The sequence below is a fragment of the Epinephelus fuscoguttatus genome, linkage group LG12, assembly GCF_011397635.1.
Source record: "Epinephelus fuscoguttatus linkage group LG12, E.fuscoguttatus.final_Chr_v1".
NCBI lineage: Eukaryota > Metazoa > Chordata > Actinopteri > Perciformes > Serranidae > Epinephelus > Epinephelus fuscoguttatus.
The window spans coordinates 43,935,647-43,955,219 of NC_064763.1; the positions used below are offsets into that span (position 1 = coordinate 43,935,647).

At 41.3% G+C, this 19,573-nt stretch overlaps 1 protein-coding gene across 1 annotated transcript in view; it reads left to right on the forward strand.

Annotated features, from left to right (window-relative positions):
- LOC125898196 (platelet-derived growth factor receptor beta-like) overlaps positions 1-16,187 on the forward strand; it is a 37,813-nt gene extending 21,626 nt beyond the window's left edge. The window contains exons 20-29 of the mRNA XM_049591922.1: positions 1,801-1,903; positions 2,008-2,129; positions 6,535-6,650; positions 12,656-12,778; positions 12,859-12,970; positions 13,054-13,153; positions 13,266-13,371; positions 14,626-14,743; positions 14,939-15,065; positions 15,511-16,187. Of these exons, the coding sequence (XP_049447879.1) occupies positions 1,801-1,903; positions 2,008-2,129; positions 6,535-6,650; positions 12,656-12,778; positions 12,859-12,970; positions 13,054-13,153; positions 13,266-13,371; positions 14,626-14,743; positions 14,939-15,065; positions 15,511-15,634 (1,151 nt within the window). The 3' untranslated portion in view covers positions 15,635-16,187. The remainder of the gene's footprint in view (positions 1-1,800; positions 1,904-2,007; positions 2,130-6,534; positions 6,651-12,655; positions 12,779-12,858; positions 12,971-13,053; positions 13,154-13,265; positions 13,372-14,625; positions 14,744-14,938; positions 15,066-15,510) is intronic.
- The last annotated feature ends 3,386 nt before the right edge of the window (positions 16,188-19,573 follow it).

Consider the following 19,573-nt stretch of genomic DNA (forward strand, 5'->3'; position numbering starts at 1 on the left):
GCTATGAAATGTTGCTTGAACAAATCCCAAGCTTTGTCAACATCATTACATTCGAGTACATCCGACCAGTTTCTCTCAGATAGCCTTTGATTGAACACCTCAGCAGAGTACTATTTGGTACATCTGTATTTGATGGAACAATGCTCATTTATTGGCTGAGATTTCATTTTCTTGCGTGTGCAAAAAACTGCATTATGATCACTGAAAGCCACATCCAACACACCTGAGTGACATATCATTCCACAGTCAGATACTAAAATCAAGTCAAGAAGGGACTGGCTATTAATAGACAACCTAGTCAGCTCAGTAATTAATTGCTGTAAACCAGACACCTTACAGAGACATGAAAGAGACTCTTTTAGGCTATTTCGTGGCAATAATAGATTTGTATTAAAATCACCTATGATGATATATTCTTTCTCTAGGCAAATATTGGTTTTGCAACAGACAGATTCAAGGAGTTCATAGAAGTCTGTTTGTTTAGGTGGGCGGTAACAGACACCTACAATGATGGGCTTGGTTTTAGGAAGAATTAACTCCACCCAAGCTGCCTCCAAGCCATCCACCTGTAGATCATGATGCGGATTGAAACTTATGTCAGTCCTTATAAAAAGGCACACTCCTCCTCTGTGTCTGTTGCGATCTCGTTGGCAGATGTAATAACCTAAAAGCCCAACTTCACCATCTTGAATAGAACTGTCCAGCCAGGTCTCCGACACAGCGATCACAGCAGCCTTTGAAGTAGTCGTGAGGTGCCCGATTTCATCCAGTTTGGGAAGAAGACTCCTGGCATTGACGTGAATAAAATGCATCCCTTTCCGATTTAAAAGGCCGAGTGAATCATAGTCTCTCCCATCGATGCAATCCTCATCATAAGTCCTCATATCATTTGTGTCATCAAAGACATCGGTGCTGCACATTTCCTGCACACAATACCGGTTACAAACCAGCGGGATATCTGACTTATTTCTTACAGCCTGGTCATACAATTTTGGAGCAATATTTCCGCACCTTATATGAGCAAAAATGTCACAAAAGTCACATGCAACTGCTTTGGAGTTTGCGCTTACCACCTTTCCGCAGTTAGGGCAGCGGCCGCTGCTGCTGATGTTAGGCTTATTTTGCCGGTGTTTTGTTGTTTGCAAGTTTGTAGGGCCCGGACACTGATGGATATCTCCCGAAAGCAGTAGGCAGATTGATAATATTTTGCCGAAGGCATCGGGTCACTGGGTTCCTCTGGAACTTGCTTTGAATGCGGCTTTAGACTGCAAGGTGATCCAGGCAACACTGCCATATCCACAAAGCTTGTCAGCTTTGACTGACAGGCGACAGATTTCGTCCAAAAACGCTCAGTTCTCAGCTGCGTAAACATATCATATCCAAGGCACTCCTCAGAATTTTTAAAATGGTGACCTAAAATGCTTAAAAACACAGCATAAACTGATACTGCTACCAGAGCTCCAAACGCACCTGGCGCAACTGACGCCGTCTTAAAACGATGTTGTTTACTTGTTGTTATTTACTCTGTGTCTGCAGTAACATCATTCATTGTTGTATTCACTAATGTCAGAGTCAGCGCCTACAGTGCTGATCCCTGATTGGCTCTGATTGGATTTGAATTATCAGGTGTGTGAGGCGTCAGTGAGTCCAGACAGAGACTGAGCATAGAGCTCACAACATCAGGATGGTCTCACCAGGTTAGAGCTCTGCAGTGATGCCACCCTGTGGAGGAACAGAGAACTACAGCTGATTATACAGGACACATCAACTGGCTCTTTGTCTGTCTGTCTGTCTGTCCAGGTCCTGTATATCTCATCACTGAGTTTTGTCGTCATGGAGACCTGGTGAACTACCTGCAGAGGAACAAACACACCTTCCTACAGAGTGACACACACACCAAGAGGTCAACACACACACACACACACACACACACACACACCTGTCTCTCTATCTCTACCTGTCTGTCTCTGAGGTTGACACTGCCTGTCTTTCTGTCTGTCCCTGCAGTGAGAGTGATGGAGGGTACATGGACATGAATAAAGAGGAGAGCGTTCAGTATGTGGCAATGAAGGAGCTCAGCTATGCCGATATTGAGCCTGCGGTCTACGAGACACCGTACATGCCCACAGGTGATACATGACATATTCTGTGTACAAATACTGTACATATTACATGTGTTTACATTCATGTGTTTTATATGTTCAAACTGAAGGACGTCACAGTGTTAAAGACAGGATCTTTATTTTGATCTTTGACAGAATCATTCACATAAACCCTGATCAGGTTTTGTCCACGTCTGTCTCAGGATCAGCTGTAAACTGTCTTTTTTATTTTTTTTATTTATTTAACCTTTATTTAGCTAGGTTAGTCCCGTTGAGATTAAGAATCTCTTTTTCAAGGGAGACCTGGCTAAGACGGTCAGCAGCAAAAACACAAAGTTGCAGACAGAGACGTACAGGGAGAACAAGTACAATTCACAAGCACTAAAATTTGCATAAAGAAAAACTACCAATAAATCAAGACAAGTGTTTCTGGGAGTAATTTGTACAAACAGTCAAGCTAAAAACATCGACATTCCATAGAAACTGCTTCCAAGTCCTTCATTTTAGATTTAAAAACATTTATCGACATGAGCTCCTTCAGTTTTAAATCATTCTGCAACAAATTCCAGGCTGAGGGTGCAGAATACCCAAAAGCCCTTTTCCCAATTTCAGTCCGAGCATTTGGGACAGAGAGCATAAAGAGGTCCTGAGAACGCAGGGAATACTGCCCGGTGTTTTTTTGCGTGATGAAAACACACAGGTAATATGGAAGCAGACCAAGAATTGCCTTATATATAAAGGTGTACCAATGTAGGAGCCTACGGGTCGCCAGGGGGGGCCATCCTACCCGAGAGTACAACTCACAGTGATGAGTCAGTGCTTTACAATTTGTAATGAACCTTAGGGACGCATGGTAGGCTGAGTCAACCATATGGAGACATTGAGCAGAGGCATGCATGTACAAGAGATCACCATAGTCTAATACAGGTAAAAAAGTTGCAGCAACTAGACGCTTTTTTACATTAAAAGAAAAACACAACTTATTCCGAAAATAAAAACCCAGTTTTAGCCTCAGTTTTTTCACCAGGTTCAGCACATGAGGTTTAAAATTAAGGGAGTCATCGATCAAGATACCCAGGTACTTGTACGAGTTAACAACTTCTATCTCCTTTCCATCAACAGTGACCACCACAGGTACATTTTGTAACCTAGCCTTTGAGGTGGTAAACAACATAAGCTTCGTCTTATCTGCATTTAAAACGAGTTTCAGCTCATGCAGTTTATCCTGAACAACCACAAAAGCATTTTGCAAGTGCTCAACTGCCAGTGCAAGAGATGCTGCACAGCAGTATAAAACAGTGTCATCAGCATAAAAATGGAAAGTAGCATTTGACACATTTTGACCCAGATTATTCACATAAATAGTGAACAAAAGTGGACCTAATACAGAGCCTTGTGGCACACCTTTGTGGATCGACACAAAATCTGAGCATAGACCATCATACTTAATGCACTGAGACCGATTACTAAGATAGTTTGAAAATCAAGAAACTGCTTCTTTTGAGAGACCTGAGTTCAGAAGTCTAAGTTTTAAAACATCGTGGTCGACTGTGTCGAAAGCTTTGGACAAATCAAGAAAAAGTGCTGCACAATGTTGCTTCTTATCAAGACCTACAGAAATGTCATTTACCACCTTCAGTGCAGCCATGATAGTGCTATGCTTTTTTCTAAAACCTGATTGATATGTTGATAAAATATCATTGGTGTATAAAAACTCCTTTAGCTGAGCACTCACAAGAGATTCAAGAATTTTAATCAGTACTGACAAATTAGATATTGGCCTATAGTTATTTAAAATACTTGGCCCCCTTTCAATAAGGGGAGGACAAAGGCAGATTTCCATATTCTTGGAATTTCCTTAGTCAGCAAAGTTAGGTTAAAAAGATATGTAAGAGGCTCGGCCACAAAATCGGCTGCCAATTTCAAGAAATAAGGATCAATCAAATCAGGTCCTGAAGGTTTTCTCGGGTCTAGTTCTTTTAGAGCCCTACAAACTTCCTGTGCAGAGAAAGGCACAAAGTTAAAAGACTGACCAACACAGACAGACACATCAGTACTGGGTTTCACAGACGCACTGCAAGCAGAGTCAAACAGGGAGCCAGTAGCCACAAAATGCTCATTACAACAGTTCAAAATTTCCATTTTGTCATGAATAGCAACAAAATCCTTCATAACAAGGTTGGGCACTGTTAGGGAATGATTGCTGACAGAAAAGGACTTTATGGCTTTCCAAAATTTCCTTGGATCATTTAAATTTTTTGTGGTGACAGACAAATGATATTCTGATTTTGCTTTCTTAATAAGAGAGGAACATTTGTTTCAGTTGTCTGAAAATAGTCCAGTCAGTAGCAGAACCTGTTGCCCTTGCCTTCGCCCAAGCCACATTACGTGCATGAATAAATTCAGTTAGTTCAGGGGGAAACCAGGGGTTATCACGCCCCTTAACTCTGTATCTTTTAAAAGGTGCATGTCTATTTAAAATTTGTGTGAAACCATCATAAAAAAATGTCCATGCTGCTTCAACATCAGGGATCTGCTCTATTCTACTCCAATTAAAATTGAACAAATCATGAAAAAACCCCTGTTCATTTAAGTGTTTAAGATCCCTCTTCAAAATAACACGTGGCTTGGATTTAGGGATTTTAGTGTTTCTAGTAACAGCAACAACACAATGGTCACTTAAATCATTGCAAAAAACACCAACAGCTGAAAATTTATGAGGAACATTATTCAGGATCAAATCAATTAGAGTGGATCTCTCGGGCTGTTTAGGATTTGGCCGAGTTGGTGAATTAATCAACTGGGTAAGACTGACAGAGTCACAAAATGATTTAAATTCATCTGATACTGGCTTGAGCCAATCCCAGTTAAGATCACCAGCTAACACAATTTCATTATAATTTAGTTTGGATAAAAGGTGCATCAAAGACTGCAACGCATCACTCAGTGCAGATGGGGGTCTATAACACCCAACAACAGTTAAACAGAGACCCTTAGACAATTCTAAACTCACTGCCAGAAATTCCAGCTGTTTGCTGAGTGATTCAGTCAGAATTACCCTAACACAAAATTTTGATTTTACAAAAATGGCCACACTGCCACCTTTCTTTGGTCTGTCAGCACGATAAACATTGTATCCATCTATGTTAATGTCTCTGTCAGTGACTGATTTTGTCAGCCATGTTTCTGATATTACAACAATGTCCTCATCTGTTGATTTAACCCATATTCTGACCATATCCACTTTAGACAACAAGCTGCGCACATTGAGATGAATGATTTTTAGCCCTGACAGAGATTTAAAATCAGATGGTGTCTGAACACACTGCAGCTCAGGGCCCGGGTTAGGTTGTACATTACCAGATATAAGCAACAGCAAAACAATCAACCACCTCCGTTTGACACAGTTACATGTGGAAACCTTCGTCATCTCATATTTCTGGTCCGACTGAGATTTCTCATTCAATGTAAAACAGTCATTTAAAGTCAGAAGGCTTTGAAGGCGGAGCAAGTCTTTGGGCAAAGTTTGTGAAATGTTTATGTCCTGTGCCAAACACTTCGGGGTTTGCACGGATTTAAACACAGTCAAAGCGCAAGTGCCTCCATACGCAATGTCCTGCAGGCAAAACACATTGTTAGACGTACTCACCCAGGAGAGATCACTTGCTCGCAAGTCCCAGACAGATAACGTGAAAAGTAGTCACGAGAAACGCCATTCTCATTGTCCAGCAAGAGATAGTGTGTGCGTGTGTGCGTACCTGTGTGAGTATGTGTGTGTGAGACAGAGACAGCGCAAGCGAGCGCACTGCAGGCCGTCAGCCAAAGCCGCACAGTCAAGGAGGAGGAGGGGGTGTGGTGGGGAGGCCGGGTGGCGAGGCAGGTGAGAGCCTGGGAGGCCTGGAGGATTTTTGCAACCCCGGAGCGCTGGAGAGCAGGCCGCCGGTAGAGAGGGGTGGGAACCGGAGTAGGAGATGCAGTGGCAAAGCCCAGGAGGAGAGGCCAGGCAGGTAGAGCCGGTGAGGCGCAAGAGGGCCCAGTGGCCAATGCGTAGACCACAATCAGATTCAGAGGATCGGATCAGTTTAAAATCCAATTCGATGAGCCAGAAAGGGGAGACTTTTAGAGAAGAGTGTGCATATATGCACTATGAAGGTTCTTTGCTTAATTTAAATGAATGTTAAAAGAATAAGAGCATTATTAGTAAAAACAGAGGACACATAACACCGACGTGAACAGACATGCCGCCATCTTGGATTTACGAGTCTTGGCAGAGATGGCAGCCATCTTGTTTTTACATGGATTAGTGTATTGTGGTCTCACTACCACTTGATGGGACAGAGAGTGTCCATGATGGAGGACAACAGGTCTGAGTGAAACAGGATGAAGTATAAGGAGCATTAAACCTGTAACTGACCGTGTCCTTCTCCTTCAGACCAGAAGGAGGCGCCAGCTGTCCTCCTCAGTGACTCTCCTGTCCTCAGTCTCAACGACCTCCTCAGTTTCTCCTACCAGATCTCTCAGGCCATGGACTTCCTGTCCTCCAGAAACGTACGTCACTCAGTCATCAACACTGCTGCATGTTCATGTATTGTGTGTTCACGTCTTGTGTGTTTATGTGTTGTGTTGTGTGTTCATGTGTTGTGTGCTCATGTGTTCAATCAATCAATCAATCAATTTTATTTATAAAGCCCAATATCACAAATCACAATTTGCCTCACAGGGCTTTACAGCATACGACATCCCTCTGTCCTTAAGACCCTCACAGCTGATCAGGAAAAACTCCCCAAAAAACCCTTTAACGGGGAAAAAAAACGGTAGAAACCTCAGGAAGAGCAACTGAGGAGGGATCCCTCTTCCAGGACGGACAGACGTGCAATAGATGTCGTACAGAACAGATCAGCATGATAAATTAACAGTAATCCACATGACACAGAGAGAGAGAGAGAGAGAGAAAGAGAGAGATGCAGGTAATGACAGTAGCTTACAACAACATTAATGAAAGTAATAATATTAAAGTTATAGTTCTGGTTACTGCGGTACAATATGTTGAAAGTATGTATTAATATCTGGCAGTATACATGTGTGACAATAATCATATGTGTATAATAACAGAAGAAGTATGACTAATGACTAATGATGGCAGCAGCAGCAGGAGGCATCTGGCAGGACCACGGCAGCAGCACAACCACACACGTCACGCTGTCCAGGCACCGCTGTGATATGAGTTAATCTGAGAGACAGTGGAGCACAAAGGCTCCGGAGAAGAAGCCGAGTTAGTGACATCCAGAATGGCCGAGTTAGCAAGATGCAGTTATAGAATACGAGAGAGAGAGAGAGAGAGAGAGAGAGAGAGAGAGAGAGATGTTGATAAAATATCAACTCACCATCTACATTTTTCTTTATTCATTTTTTTCCCTATATTATATATTGGTGTATTGTATTGTAGATTGGTGTATTTTGTATTATATAACATATATTTAATCTTTTTTTTATAGTTTTCTGACTTACTTTTATTATTGTACTTTATTTGTAAATTTTTAATGTCTTTGGCAATATTGTTAATCTACAGTCATGCCAATAAAGATTATTGAATTGAGAATTGAGAATTGAGAGAGAGAGAAGGTGCCCGGTGTATTATAGAGGGGTCCTCCGGCAGACTAGGCCTAAGTCAGCCTAACTAGGGGCTGGTACAGGGCAAGCCTGAGCCAGCCCTAACTATAAGCTTTATCAAAGAGGAAAGTCTTAAGTCTAGTCTTAAATGTGGAGACGGTGTCTGCCTCCCGGACCGTAACAGGAAGATGATTCCACAGGAGAGGAGCCTGATAGCTGAAGGCTCTGGCTCCTGATCTACTTTTGGAGACTTTAGGGACCACGAGTAACCCTGCGTTCTCAGAGCGCAGTGTTCTGGTGGGATAATATGGCACTATGAGCTCTCTAAGATATGACGGAGCTTGACCATTTAGAGCTTTATAAGTTAACAGTAGGATTTTAAATTCAGTTCTGGATTTTACAGGGAGCCAGTGCAGAGAAGCTAAAACAGGAGAGATATGATCTCGTTTCTTAGTTCCTGTTAGTACACGTGCTGCTGCATTCTGAATTAGCTGGAGAGTTTTTAAGGACTTACTAGAGCTACCTGATAATAGAGAGTTACAGTAATCCAGCCTTGAGGTAACAAAAGCGTGGACCAATTTTTCTGCATCGTTTCGGGTCAGGATAGGCCTAATTTTCGCAATATTACGCAGATGAAAAAATGCAGTCCGTGAGGTTTGTTTTAAATGAGAATTAAAAGACAAATCTTGATCAAATATTACTCCGAGATTTCTTACGGTAGTGCTAGAGGCCAGAGCAATGCCATCTGGAGAAACTATGTCATCAGATAAAGAGTCTCTGAGTTGTTTGGGGCCAAGAACAATAACTTCAGTTTTGTCTGAATTTAACATCAGGAAATTGGTGCTCATCCAAGTTTTTATGTCTTTAAGGCAATTATGGAGTTTAGTTAATTGATTGCTTTCTTCTGGCTTCATTGATAAATACAACTGAGTATCATCCGCATAACAATGGAAATTTATAGAGTGATTTCTAATGATGTTACCTAAAGGAAGCATATATAGAGTAAACAGGATTGGTCCGAGCACAGAACCTTGCGGAACTCCAAAACAAACTTTAGTACGTAAGGATGGTTCATTGCGAACGTCAACAAATTGAAAACGATCAGATAAATAAGATTTAAACCAGCTCAGTGCAGAACCTTTTAAGCCAATTAAGTGTTCCAGTCTCTGCAGTAGAATTTGATGGTCAATAGTGTCAAACGCCGCACTAAGATCTAATAAAACAAGTACAGAGACAAGTCCTTTGTCTGAAGCAATCAGAAGGTCATTTGTAATTTTAACTAGTGCTGTCTCAGTGCTATGATGCACTCTAAATCCTGACTGAAATTCCTCAAATAAATTATTATCATGGAGAAAATCACACAGCTGGTCTGCGACTACTTTCTCAAGGATCTTTGACATAAAGGGAACATTAGATATTGGTCTATAGTTGGCTAACACCTCTGGATCCAGGGTGGGCTTTTTTAGTAGAGGTTTAATTACAGCTATCTTAAAAGACTGTGGTACATAGCCTGTTAATAAGGATATATTGATCATATCTAATATATGAGTGTTAACTAAAGGAAAGACCTCCTTAAGTAGCCTAGTTGGGATGGGGTCTAAGAGACATGTTGATGATTTAGATGAAGAAATCACTGCGGTCAATTCTTGAAGAGAAATTGGGGAGAAGCAATCTAAATATATATTAGATTTTACAGCTGTGTTTGAGGTTAGATAGGTACTATCTGAGGACAGGAGGTCATGAATTTTGCCTCTAATAGTTAGAATTTTGTCATGAAAAAAGCTCATAAAATCATTACTGCTAAGGGCTAAGGGAATACAAGGCTCAATAGAGCTCTGACTCTCAGTCAGCCTGGCTACAGTGCTGAAAAGAAACCTGGGATTGTTCTTATTGTCTTCTATTAGAGCTGAGTAATAGTTTGCTCTGGCATTGCGGGGGCCCCTCTTATAAGTTTTGAGACTGTCTGTCCAGATTAAACAAGATTCTTCCAGTTTGGTTAATCGCCAATTCCTTTCAAATTTTCGCGATATTTGTTTTAACTTACGGGTTTGACAGTTATACCAAGGAGCGAACTTTCTTTGCTTTTTAAACTTCTTTTTAAGAGGAGCTACAGAGTCGAGCATGTTCGCAGCGAGCCTACGGTGCTATCAACAAAATGATCAATTCTGGAGAGGTTAAAGTCGGCACAGGAAACCTCTGTTACTGAAGGTATTGGTATTGAATTTAACGACGAAGTAATCTTTTCCTTAAGTTTTGCGACAGCACTATCTGATAAACATCTAGTATAGTAACTGTTGCTGAGTGGCGTGTAATCGAGTAAAAAGAAATCAAAAGTAATCAGATAATGATCCGATAGTGAGGAATTCTGTGGAAAGACTGTTAGGTTATCAATTTCAATTCCATACGTCAGAACTAGATCGAGGGTATGGTTAAAACAGTGAGTGGGGTCATGTACACCCTGACTGAAGCCAATGGAGTCTAATAATGAGATAAACGCGGTAGCCAGGGAGTCATTATCAACGTCGACATGAATGTTAAAATCGCCTACAATAATAACTTTATCTGATTTAAGAACTAAACTGGATAAAAACTCTGAGAATTCAGATACAAATTCAGAATACGGGCCAGGAGCACGGTACACTATAACAAATAAAAGTGGCTGCGAGGTTTTCCAGGTCGGATGTAAAAGACTAAAACGAGGCTTTCAAATGAATTATAATCTAGTTTAGGTTTAGGCTGATTAACAGACTAGAGTTAAAAATGGCTGCAACTCCCCCTCCTCGGCCGCTGCCTCGAGGAATGTGGGTATTATTATGACTGGGAGGAGTGGACTCATTTAGACTAACATATTCATCTGGACACAGCCAGGTTTCAGTGAGACTGAGTAAATCAATATGATTATCTGATATTAATTTCGTTTAGTAACACTGCTTTAGACGATAGAGACCTGATATTCAACAGTCCATATTTAATTCTCCTGTTTTGTCTTTCTGTCACAGAAGAGGTTTTAATTTTTATGAGGTTGTTATGCACAACTCCTCTTTGTTTAATTTTAGATTTAAATAATTTAGGCGGTCGGGGGACAGACACCGTGTGTATAAAACTATGAAAATTATGGCTGGGTAACTGAACTAGAAGCTCAGAGAGGCGTTTAGGACTGCAACTCTCTGTCCTGGTCTTAAATTACTAATAAAGTTTGCCAGGTCCCTAGAAATGAGAGCAGCTCCATCCAAAGTGGGATGAATGCCGTCTCTCCTAATAAGACCAGGTTTTCCCCAGAAAGTTTGCCAATTATTAACGAAACCCACATCGTTTGCTGGACACCACCTGGACAGCGGTTAAATGATGACATGCGGCTAAACATGTCATCACTGGTCAGATTTGGGAGGGGTCCAGAGAAAACTACGGAGTCCGACATCGTTTTTGCGTATTCACACACCGAAGCAATATTAATTTTAGTGACCTCCGATTGGCGTAACCGGGTGTCATTGACGCCGACGTGAATAACAATCTTACTGAATCTACATTTAGCTTTAGCCAGCAGCTTTAAATTTGATTCAATGTCGCCCGCTCTGGCCCCAGGGATACATTTGACTATGGCCGCTGGTGTTGCTAACTTCACGTTTCTCAGAATAGAGCTGCCAATAACCAGAGTTTTATCCTCAGCGGGTGTGTCACTGAGTGGGGAAAAGCGGTTGGAAACGTGAACAGGCTGGTGGTGAGCCGTGGGCTTCGGCTTGGAGCTGTGCTTCTGGCGGACCGTGACCCAAACTCCCGGCTGAACGGGAGTTACCGGAGGACAGTTAGCGGAGGCTAAGGCTATGCTATGTGGCTCCGCACCGGCTACAGGGGACTGGCTAACTACCGCAGCTGCTGAATGGTTTTCCATGGTGCGGAGCCGCGCTTCTAATTCACTAAGCCTCGCCTCCAACGCAGCAAATAAGCTACACTTATTACAATTACCACTGTCGCTAAAGGAGGCAGAGGCATAACTGAACATTTGACACACCGGGCAAGAAAGAGCAGGAGAAGGAGAAGCCATGGCTAAGCTAATGTAGCTAACAAGGCTAAGAGCGTGCAAACAACAGCTAAGAGATTAGCGAGAAAGTCATAGAAAGGAGGAGAGCTATAGGTGCTTAAACAGAACCAGTGTGGGTTATGACTTGAAGTAGACGTAAAAGCAGCGTTAAAGCAACTGAGGTGAGAAAGCAGGCAAGTGGAATTCACCAGAGCAGCACAGAGACGCTGTCACAGAAACACCGGAAATGACACAACTTGCTTACCGCAATACGTCAGCACGTCAGCAGGCGTAAGGTGTTGTGTGTTCATGGGTTGTATGTTCATGTGTTGTGTGTTCACGTGTTGTGTGTTTATGTGTTGTGTGTTCACGTGTTGTGTGTTTATGTGTTGTGTTGTGCGTTCATGTGTTGTGTGCTCATGTGTTGTGTGTTCATGGGTTGTGTTGTGTGCTCATGGGTTGTGTGTTCATGTATTGTGCATTCACGTGTTGTGTGTTTATGTGTTGTGTTGTGTGTTCACGTGTTGTGTGTTCACGTGTTGTGTTGTGTGGTCATGTGTTGTGTGTTCATGTGTTGTGTTGTGTGTTCACGTGTTGTGTGTTCATGTGTTGTGTGTTCAGGTGTTGTGTGTTCATGTGTTGTGTTATGTGTTCATTTGTTGTGTTGTGTGTTCATTTGTTGTGTGTTCATGTGTTGTGTGTTCACGTGTTGTGTTGTGTGTTCACGTGTTGTGTTGTGTGTTCACATGTTGTGTGTTCATGTGTTGTGTTGTGTGTTCAGGTGGTGTGTTGTGTGTTCATGTGTTGTGTTGTGTGTTTAGGTGTTGTGTCGTGTGTTAATATGTTGTGTTGTGTGTTCAGGTGTTGTGGTGTGGGTTAACATGTTTTGTTATGTATAGACACGTGTCACTCTGCTGTCCCACAGTGTGTCCACAGAGACCTGGCAGCGAGGAACGTCCTGGTGTGTGAGGGGAAGCTGGTGAAGATCTGTGACTTTGGTTTGGCCAGGGATCTGATGAAAGACCAGGACTACGTCGCCCGAGGAAACGTCAGTGAATGACATTGATTATTAATAAACAATCGTAGTTTCATAAACAGACGGTAAAAAGTGCAGCCTGTAATTTTCAGAGCTTCCTGCCGGTGAAGTGGATGTCTCCAGAGAGCATCTTCCAGAACATTTACAGCTCTCAAAGCGACGTCTGGTCCTATGGAGTCTTACTGTGGGAGATCTTCTCTCTAGGTAAACCAGTTTAGACCAGTGCACACACCAGTCCACCCATTCTCCATCTGCCTCACTGCAGCATGATATGTGTTTTGTCCCAGGTGGGAGCCCATACCCTGACCTCCCCATGACCCAGGAGTTCTACTCGTCCCTGAAGAGAGGATACAGGATGAGTCGACCTGATCACGCTTCGCACAACATGTATGAGTCAGACTGAGCTCCGCATGCTTCGCTTTACTGTCATTATGACATCATCTGTTTCATCTCCACATCAGTCTGAGGTGTCCTCATGTCTGTCTCTGTGTGTCCTCAGTTACGACCTGATGAGACAGTGTTGGGAGGAGAAACCTCAGTCTAGACCATCTTTCTCCTCATTGGTCGTCTCCCTTGCCAACACGTTGACTGACGACTACAAAAAGGTACCAAGTCACTTTATTATGATTCGTCCTAGGTGAGTCTGTTCAACCAAACTCACAACAAAAACATCATTACAGGAAGTCCAACTTGTTACTGTTTCCTGTTTGACACAAACACTCTCTTCCCAAAACCGAACCATCCTCCTCCCCCGTCACAGAGTGTAACTCCATCTGTCCCCTCTGTCACAGCTGGATGAAACTGCTTTGTTATAGTGGAGGAGATAAATACGGTTGTGTTTGATTCTTTCTGGTGTTGTGTTTGACTCTTCCCGGTGTTGTATTTGATTCTTTCTGGTGTTGTGTTTGACTCTTCCTGGTGTTATGATTAATTCTTCCTGATGTTGTGTGTTTGATTCTTCCTGGTGTTGTATGTTTGGTTCTTCCTGATGTTGTGTTTTATTCTTCCTGGTTTTGTATGTTTGATTCTGTCTGGTGTTGTGTTTGAGTCTTCCTGGTTTTGTATGTTTGATTCTGTCTGGTGTTGTGTTTGATTCTTCCTGATGTTGTGTTTCATTCTTCCTGATGTTGTGTGTTTGATTCTTTCTGGTGTTGTGTTTCATTCTTCCTGATGTTGTGTTTGATTCTTCCTAATGTTGTGTTTGATTCTTCCTGATGTTATATGTTTGGTTCTTCCTGATGTTGTGTTTGATTCTTTCTGGTGTTGCATGTTTGGTTTTTCCTGATGTTGTGTTTGATTCATGCTGATGTTGTGTGTTTGATTGTTTCTGGTGTTGTGTTTAATTCTTCCTGATGTTGTGTGTTTGATTCTTTCCGGTGTTGTATTTTGGGTTCTTCCTGATGTTGTGTTTGAATCTTCCTGATGTTGTGTGTTTGATTCTTTCTGGTGTTGTATGTTTGGTTCTTCCTGATGTTGTGTTTGATTCTTTCTGATGTTGTGTGTTGATTCTCCCTGATGTTGTGTTTGATTCTTCCTGGTGTTGTATGTTTGATTCTTTCTGGTGTTGTGTTTGATTTGTCCTGATGTTGTGTGTTTCATTCTTTCTAGTGTTGTGTTTGATTCTTCCTGGTGTTGTGTTTGATTCTTCCCAATGTTGTGTTTGATTTTTTTCTGGTGTTGTGTGTGATTCTTCTTGATGTTGTGTTTGATTCTTCCTGGTGTTGTGTTTGATTCTTCCTAATGTTGTGTTTGATTCTTTCTGGTGCTGTGTTTGATTCTTCCTGGTGTTGTGTTTGATTCTTCCTGATGTTATCTCAGATACAGCTCTCTCAGTACCTGTTGTTGTTCCTGTGTTTCAGCGTTACCTCCGGCTGACGGAGGACTTCATGAAAGGGGACCATCCAGCTGTTGTTGGATCCAGACTGAGTCCATCCAGAGCTGCTGGTGATCAGACTGATGGACAGACAGACACAGACGGTCAGAGACACACTGACGTCATGCTATTGAATGTGTTACTGATCACGTCATCGATCGTGTTATCGATCTTGTTACTGATCATCTTTTCGATCATGTTCCTGATCATGTGACTGATCATGTGACTGATCATGTCACCGATCATATTATTGATCAGAGAAGATGAACTCACGAGATCACTCGTCGTGTTGTTAACAGGACGCCCCGCCCCTCACATTTCAGAGGTGGGGCCAGAGGAGGCAGGCCCCTCCCACGGTACTTACATCATCCCAATCACTGACATCACCATAGAAACCAGCGGAGATGCTGCGCTGGCCGCAGTCAGGTAAGAAGGTGTCTGAGGCTCATAAAGAAGGATCTCTTTATTACATCAGATTAATGATGACACAACATGTTTATGTTGTTTCTGTATTATATTGTTGTTGTTGTTGATAGATTTAGTTTTTATTGTTTAGCTTTTTTTTTTTGTTGTTATTTGTGTCTTTGCTGATAATCTGAATCAGCTGCTGTGTGGAGTCCTCTGCTGGATGTTTACAGTACTGCATGTTTCACTTGAAGCAAAGACTGCTGGGAAATCTGGATGATTCATTCATTCATTCATTCATTCATTAATGATCAGAGTCTTTAACTGATTACTCTGATGTTTATTTTCATTTATCTGAATTCACTGATCAATTAGTTTTATTCAAAATTCTTTGTGAACTAGATAATACTACTGATGATGATGATGATGATGATGATAGTGATGAAGATGTCTCTCTTCTCTGCAGCCCTCAGCTGTCTCAGGACACACCAGAAGTACAGGAAGTGACATCATCAGAGGACAGCCATCAAGTTGAGGATGCTCCTGAGTCATCCCAACGGCGTGAGAAAGAGGAGGAGAGCTGCCTGTGAAGGCTCCGCTGCCTTCCAGACAAGAGGAAGGGTTTAATTAACCCTCAACAACGGGTGATTAATTCATTCATAAAGACATGACATCATCAGACAGGTAACGTGGGTTGTTTTTACTCACAGTTATGACTGTAAGGCGCCAAAGGAAACAGGATTGTTTACATGTTTGTGTTTGTAAACAGAAAACAGAACTCTTCTTCCAGCAGGTCCTGAGTCAGATTAATGACGTTATAATCTGCAGCTGTATATTCTGTATTTACTCTGTGATATAATCTCCTGCATCTTTATTCTAACTGCTTTTAGACAAACTGATCAGAGTCAGAACGCTTTATTAAAGATACTTTTCAGAGTAAAATCCTCTCAGCTTGTCTCTGTCTTTCATTAATTATTATTTTAACTGAAGGTTTCTGATGTGTCTCCTTTATAAAGACTATAATCCATGAGATTATTTATCACCTGGGCCCAGTATTTCAAAGTGATCTGATAGCTTTATCCTGGCTGGATTGGATTAAATCCTGATCTGATCTGAAAACTGGGTATTTCAACACAGATCCTGAGGATCAGGATTCAGATCTGGTAATGCAATCCTCCCTTTAATCCAGATAAAGGCTGCATTTGGGTATTTCAAAGTTAAGGCAGAGATCTGGATCAATTTGATACCAAATTTCAGGATTATTTGGATCCCACCTCAGAGGTGGATTTGACAAAACCTCAGCTCCACTTCTCCTAGATATTGTTACTCAAGATGTTCATTACACTTAATCTAAATTAGTGTTTTAGTTGTAAGTAATTTCAAGCATAGACAATATTATTTGGCCATACTTCCTGAAACTGCTGTGAATAAGAGTAACAAATACAGACCTATTTCTCAACGTCTAGTTTCACCTAACAGTGAGCGCGTTTACATGCGCACTAATAAACCGATCATTATCTGATTTCTGGAGTTACCTGATTATTCAAGTGGTCATGTAAACAACATAATCCGATAGGCTTTATCAGATAAAAGACATTATCTGATTATGAGAAATCAGATAAACACACCTAGCTTTTTCCCCAATAGTCAGATTATTCTGTGCATGTATACCCTTTAATCTGGTTTCTTTCGGGTTTTGCTATTTTATACTCCCACTCCACTACAGTTTAGAGGGCAATATTGTACTTTCTACTCCACTACGTTAATCTGACAGCTTTTGTTTCCTTTCAGATAAAGATTTTCCATAAAATAATATATTTTTATATCCTCAGTGTTTAAATTGTCACTTTTATTTTATCTTACTTCTATGTTATGCACTTTGTGTGACAAGTTTATATACAATACACTCGTATATTGCACTTTGCAGTACTTTTACTCCAAATCTACCCAAAGTATGTAAAACTGGCTCCACACTGATAAACTACACATTAGAATGCTCTCACATGTATTTGTTAATGATAAAAACAAACAGTACTGTAAAAATATAAGATGTCAGCATGATGGGTGCTTTATTTTGCAAATATATGACTTGCATACTTTTCGAGGTGAGTACCTACTGTAACAAGAAGATTGAGTTTTATGTCATGTACTTGAGGAGAAATCCAACTGAAGGACTGAATCATGTAAACCAGGTTTTTCTGATTATCAGATTATTGAAGTGCACGTTAACACGTCAAATCAGATTATTACCATTACCTGATTATTCACAGTTATCTGATTATTGTGCGCATGTAACCGTGCTCATTGTAACTTGTTTGTACCAAAACATCCAACATATGTTTGTGGTCAGACAAAGGCAAGGAAATGCAATGCACATTTATTTGTATAGCACATTCTTTTCTTTACAGAGAGTGACAGAAACAACACAGGGATTAACATAATAAGCACATGGACAACAACTCAGTCCTCTGACACTTCTGAATGAACCACATAATTCATACTAGTACTGTGTATTTTTCGTATACTGCAGCAGTCTGCTCTGCACACATGTAAATTAAAAAAAAAAAGTCTGCTGTGTTGGCAATAACATGACGTTAACCTCTGAACAGGTTGGTGTTTAAAGAGTTCATGTATGCAAGTTCATGCAAGTCAATGGAGCCGCATCAGCTACTGTTAGCATGACCTCAGCTCAATTAGAGATCGGTACGGCCACATTTGAAGTAGGTGACAAATCAAATAGCGGGCTCACATCAGATGGTGGGTGGCCTTTGTATGGTCTTAACCCTATGGGCCCTACATTTTTGGGGTATTTTTACTGCCTTTACTTTTAAGCTTATATCACAGTCATTATAAAGGCTACATCTTGGTTTTTTTCAGGACAGTATGGGCTATCCAGATTTGCCATCATTTCATGTCTTTCTATGTGCCTGTATTTTATATTAATTTTCATATCAATGAAAAAAACAAATCTGTGTGACTAAATTCTTACATTTTTACATGTATCTCACCATAGCAAGTTGGAAAAAGACATATTCTGCCATATATGAAGAGGGGAGACTCTCTGGAATCTGGCAATATAAGAACCATGATGCTGGGACATTCTGTCACTTCACAGCTGTCCAAAACATGTGGTTTGTGCCAGTATTTTTTCATTATTGCAAGAAATTCCATTGACTCATTCACAAGTCAAAAATGTGTTTTATCTGAAGGAAACATGCAATATTTACATCTAAGATATCAGAAAAATAGTCAACCCAGTGCAATGATGTCCTCCAAGATAATATTTGCCACTTTGTTTGCAGTAAACAAAGTTTATTGTTGTTTTTCAGTTTCAGTTATATATTGGGGGGCATTTTGGGCATTGTTGGGGGGGGGCACATGTCCCCCTCAATGTATATGGTGACTACGGCCCTGTCAGCATGCATAATTAGGCTGCAGTTGTCCGGGTGGGCAAAGGTGAAGTGCGCTGGCCTTGTCATACAAAGTTTGATGTGTCAACTGGACAATATGGAGATATTTGCATCTTGAAAGCCGGACTACAAATGTGGATAGACAGGGAGAAACACACGCAAGCCTAAGACGTGGTAAGATACGATATTCCTCACTATATGAAGTGACTGATAACAAGATCTGTATAATGGATTGTAAAGAAATTCGTCAGGTGGATTTATAGCGTGATGGGATGATAGCACAATGATGTGTGTGGTATCAGTGGAAAGCTCTAGTCCTGCGCTTTCATGTGTTATGCGTGGCATTTCTGTGCGAGCCTGCATTCGTGAGTAATGGTGGTTGGTCTTGTCAGAAAGCTACAATTTTGCTGTTTCCCGTGATATGCGTGGCTTCTCGCTATGACGCACGGTCGTGGAGAAAATTAATAAAGAAGAACAGGTGTGAATTTGGACGCACTATGCGTTGTTGGGCTCGTAGGGTTAAAAACACTACACGTTAGGTAACTGTAAAGTTACATTTTGATGCGAAAGCTGTGTTACCAACTGCTCCTTTCGTGAAGTAGTCCGCCATAGAGACAGAGCGCAACGCGTCATAATCTGAAAGCCACGCCCCCAAAGGGGAAACGTTTCAGATCTGGGGACGGAGTCATGAGATTTGGAAATCTGTGTCCAGTCAGACTGGGATCAAAGTGATCCACCCTGCCAATGTTTTGAAATACCCTGATAAAGTCAGCAGGATCACCTTGATCCCTGACTGAGAACAGGAGGATTTCATTATCCGGATTATTCTGATCCAGATTACAAGTTTTGAAATACTGGGCCCTGGTGTCCTGATGAAGCCAATCAGTTTAAACTTTTAATCAACAAAACCTGAATATTCTGAATGAAACTAAGCTGCCAGGACACTATTGTAATCCTAGGTATTCTCCTTCTTCTTCTTCTTCCTCTTCTTCTTCTTCTTCTTTCTTCTTCTTCCGAGGAAATCATACTTCCCATGGGTGAAAACTCACCAAACTTTGCACAAAGGTCCAGTCTCATGCCAGATATCCTCAGCTGTAAACTCAAGCCAATAGTCCTGAT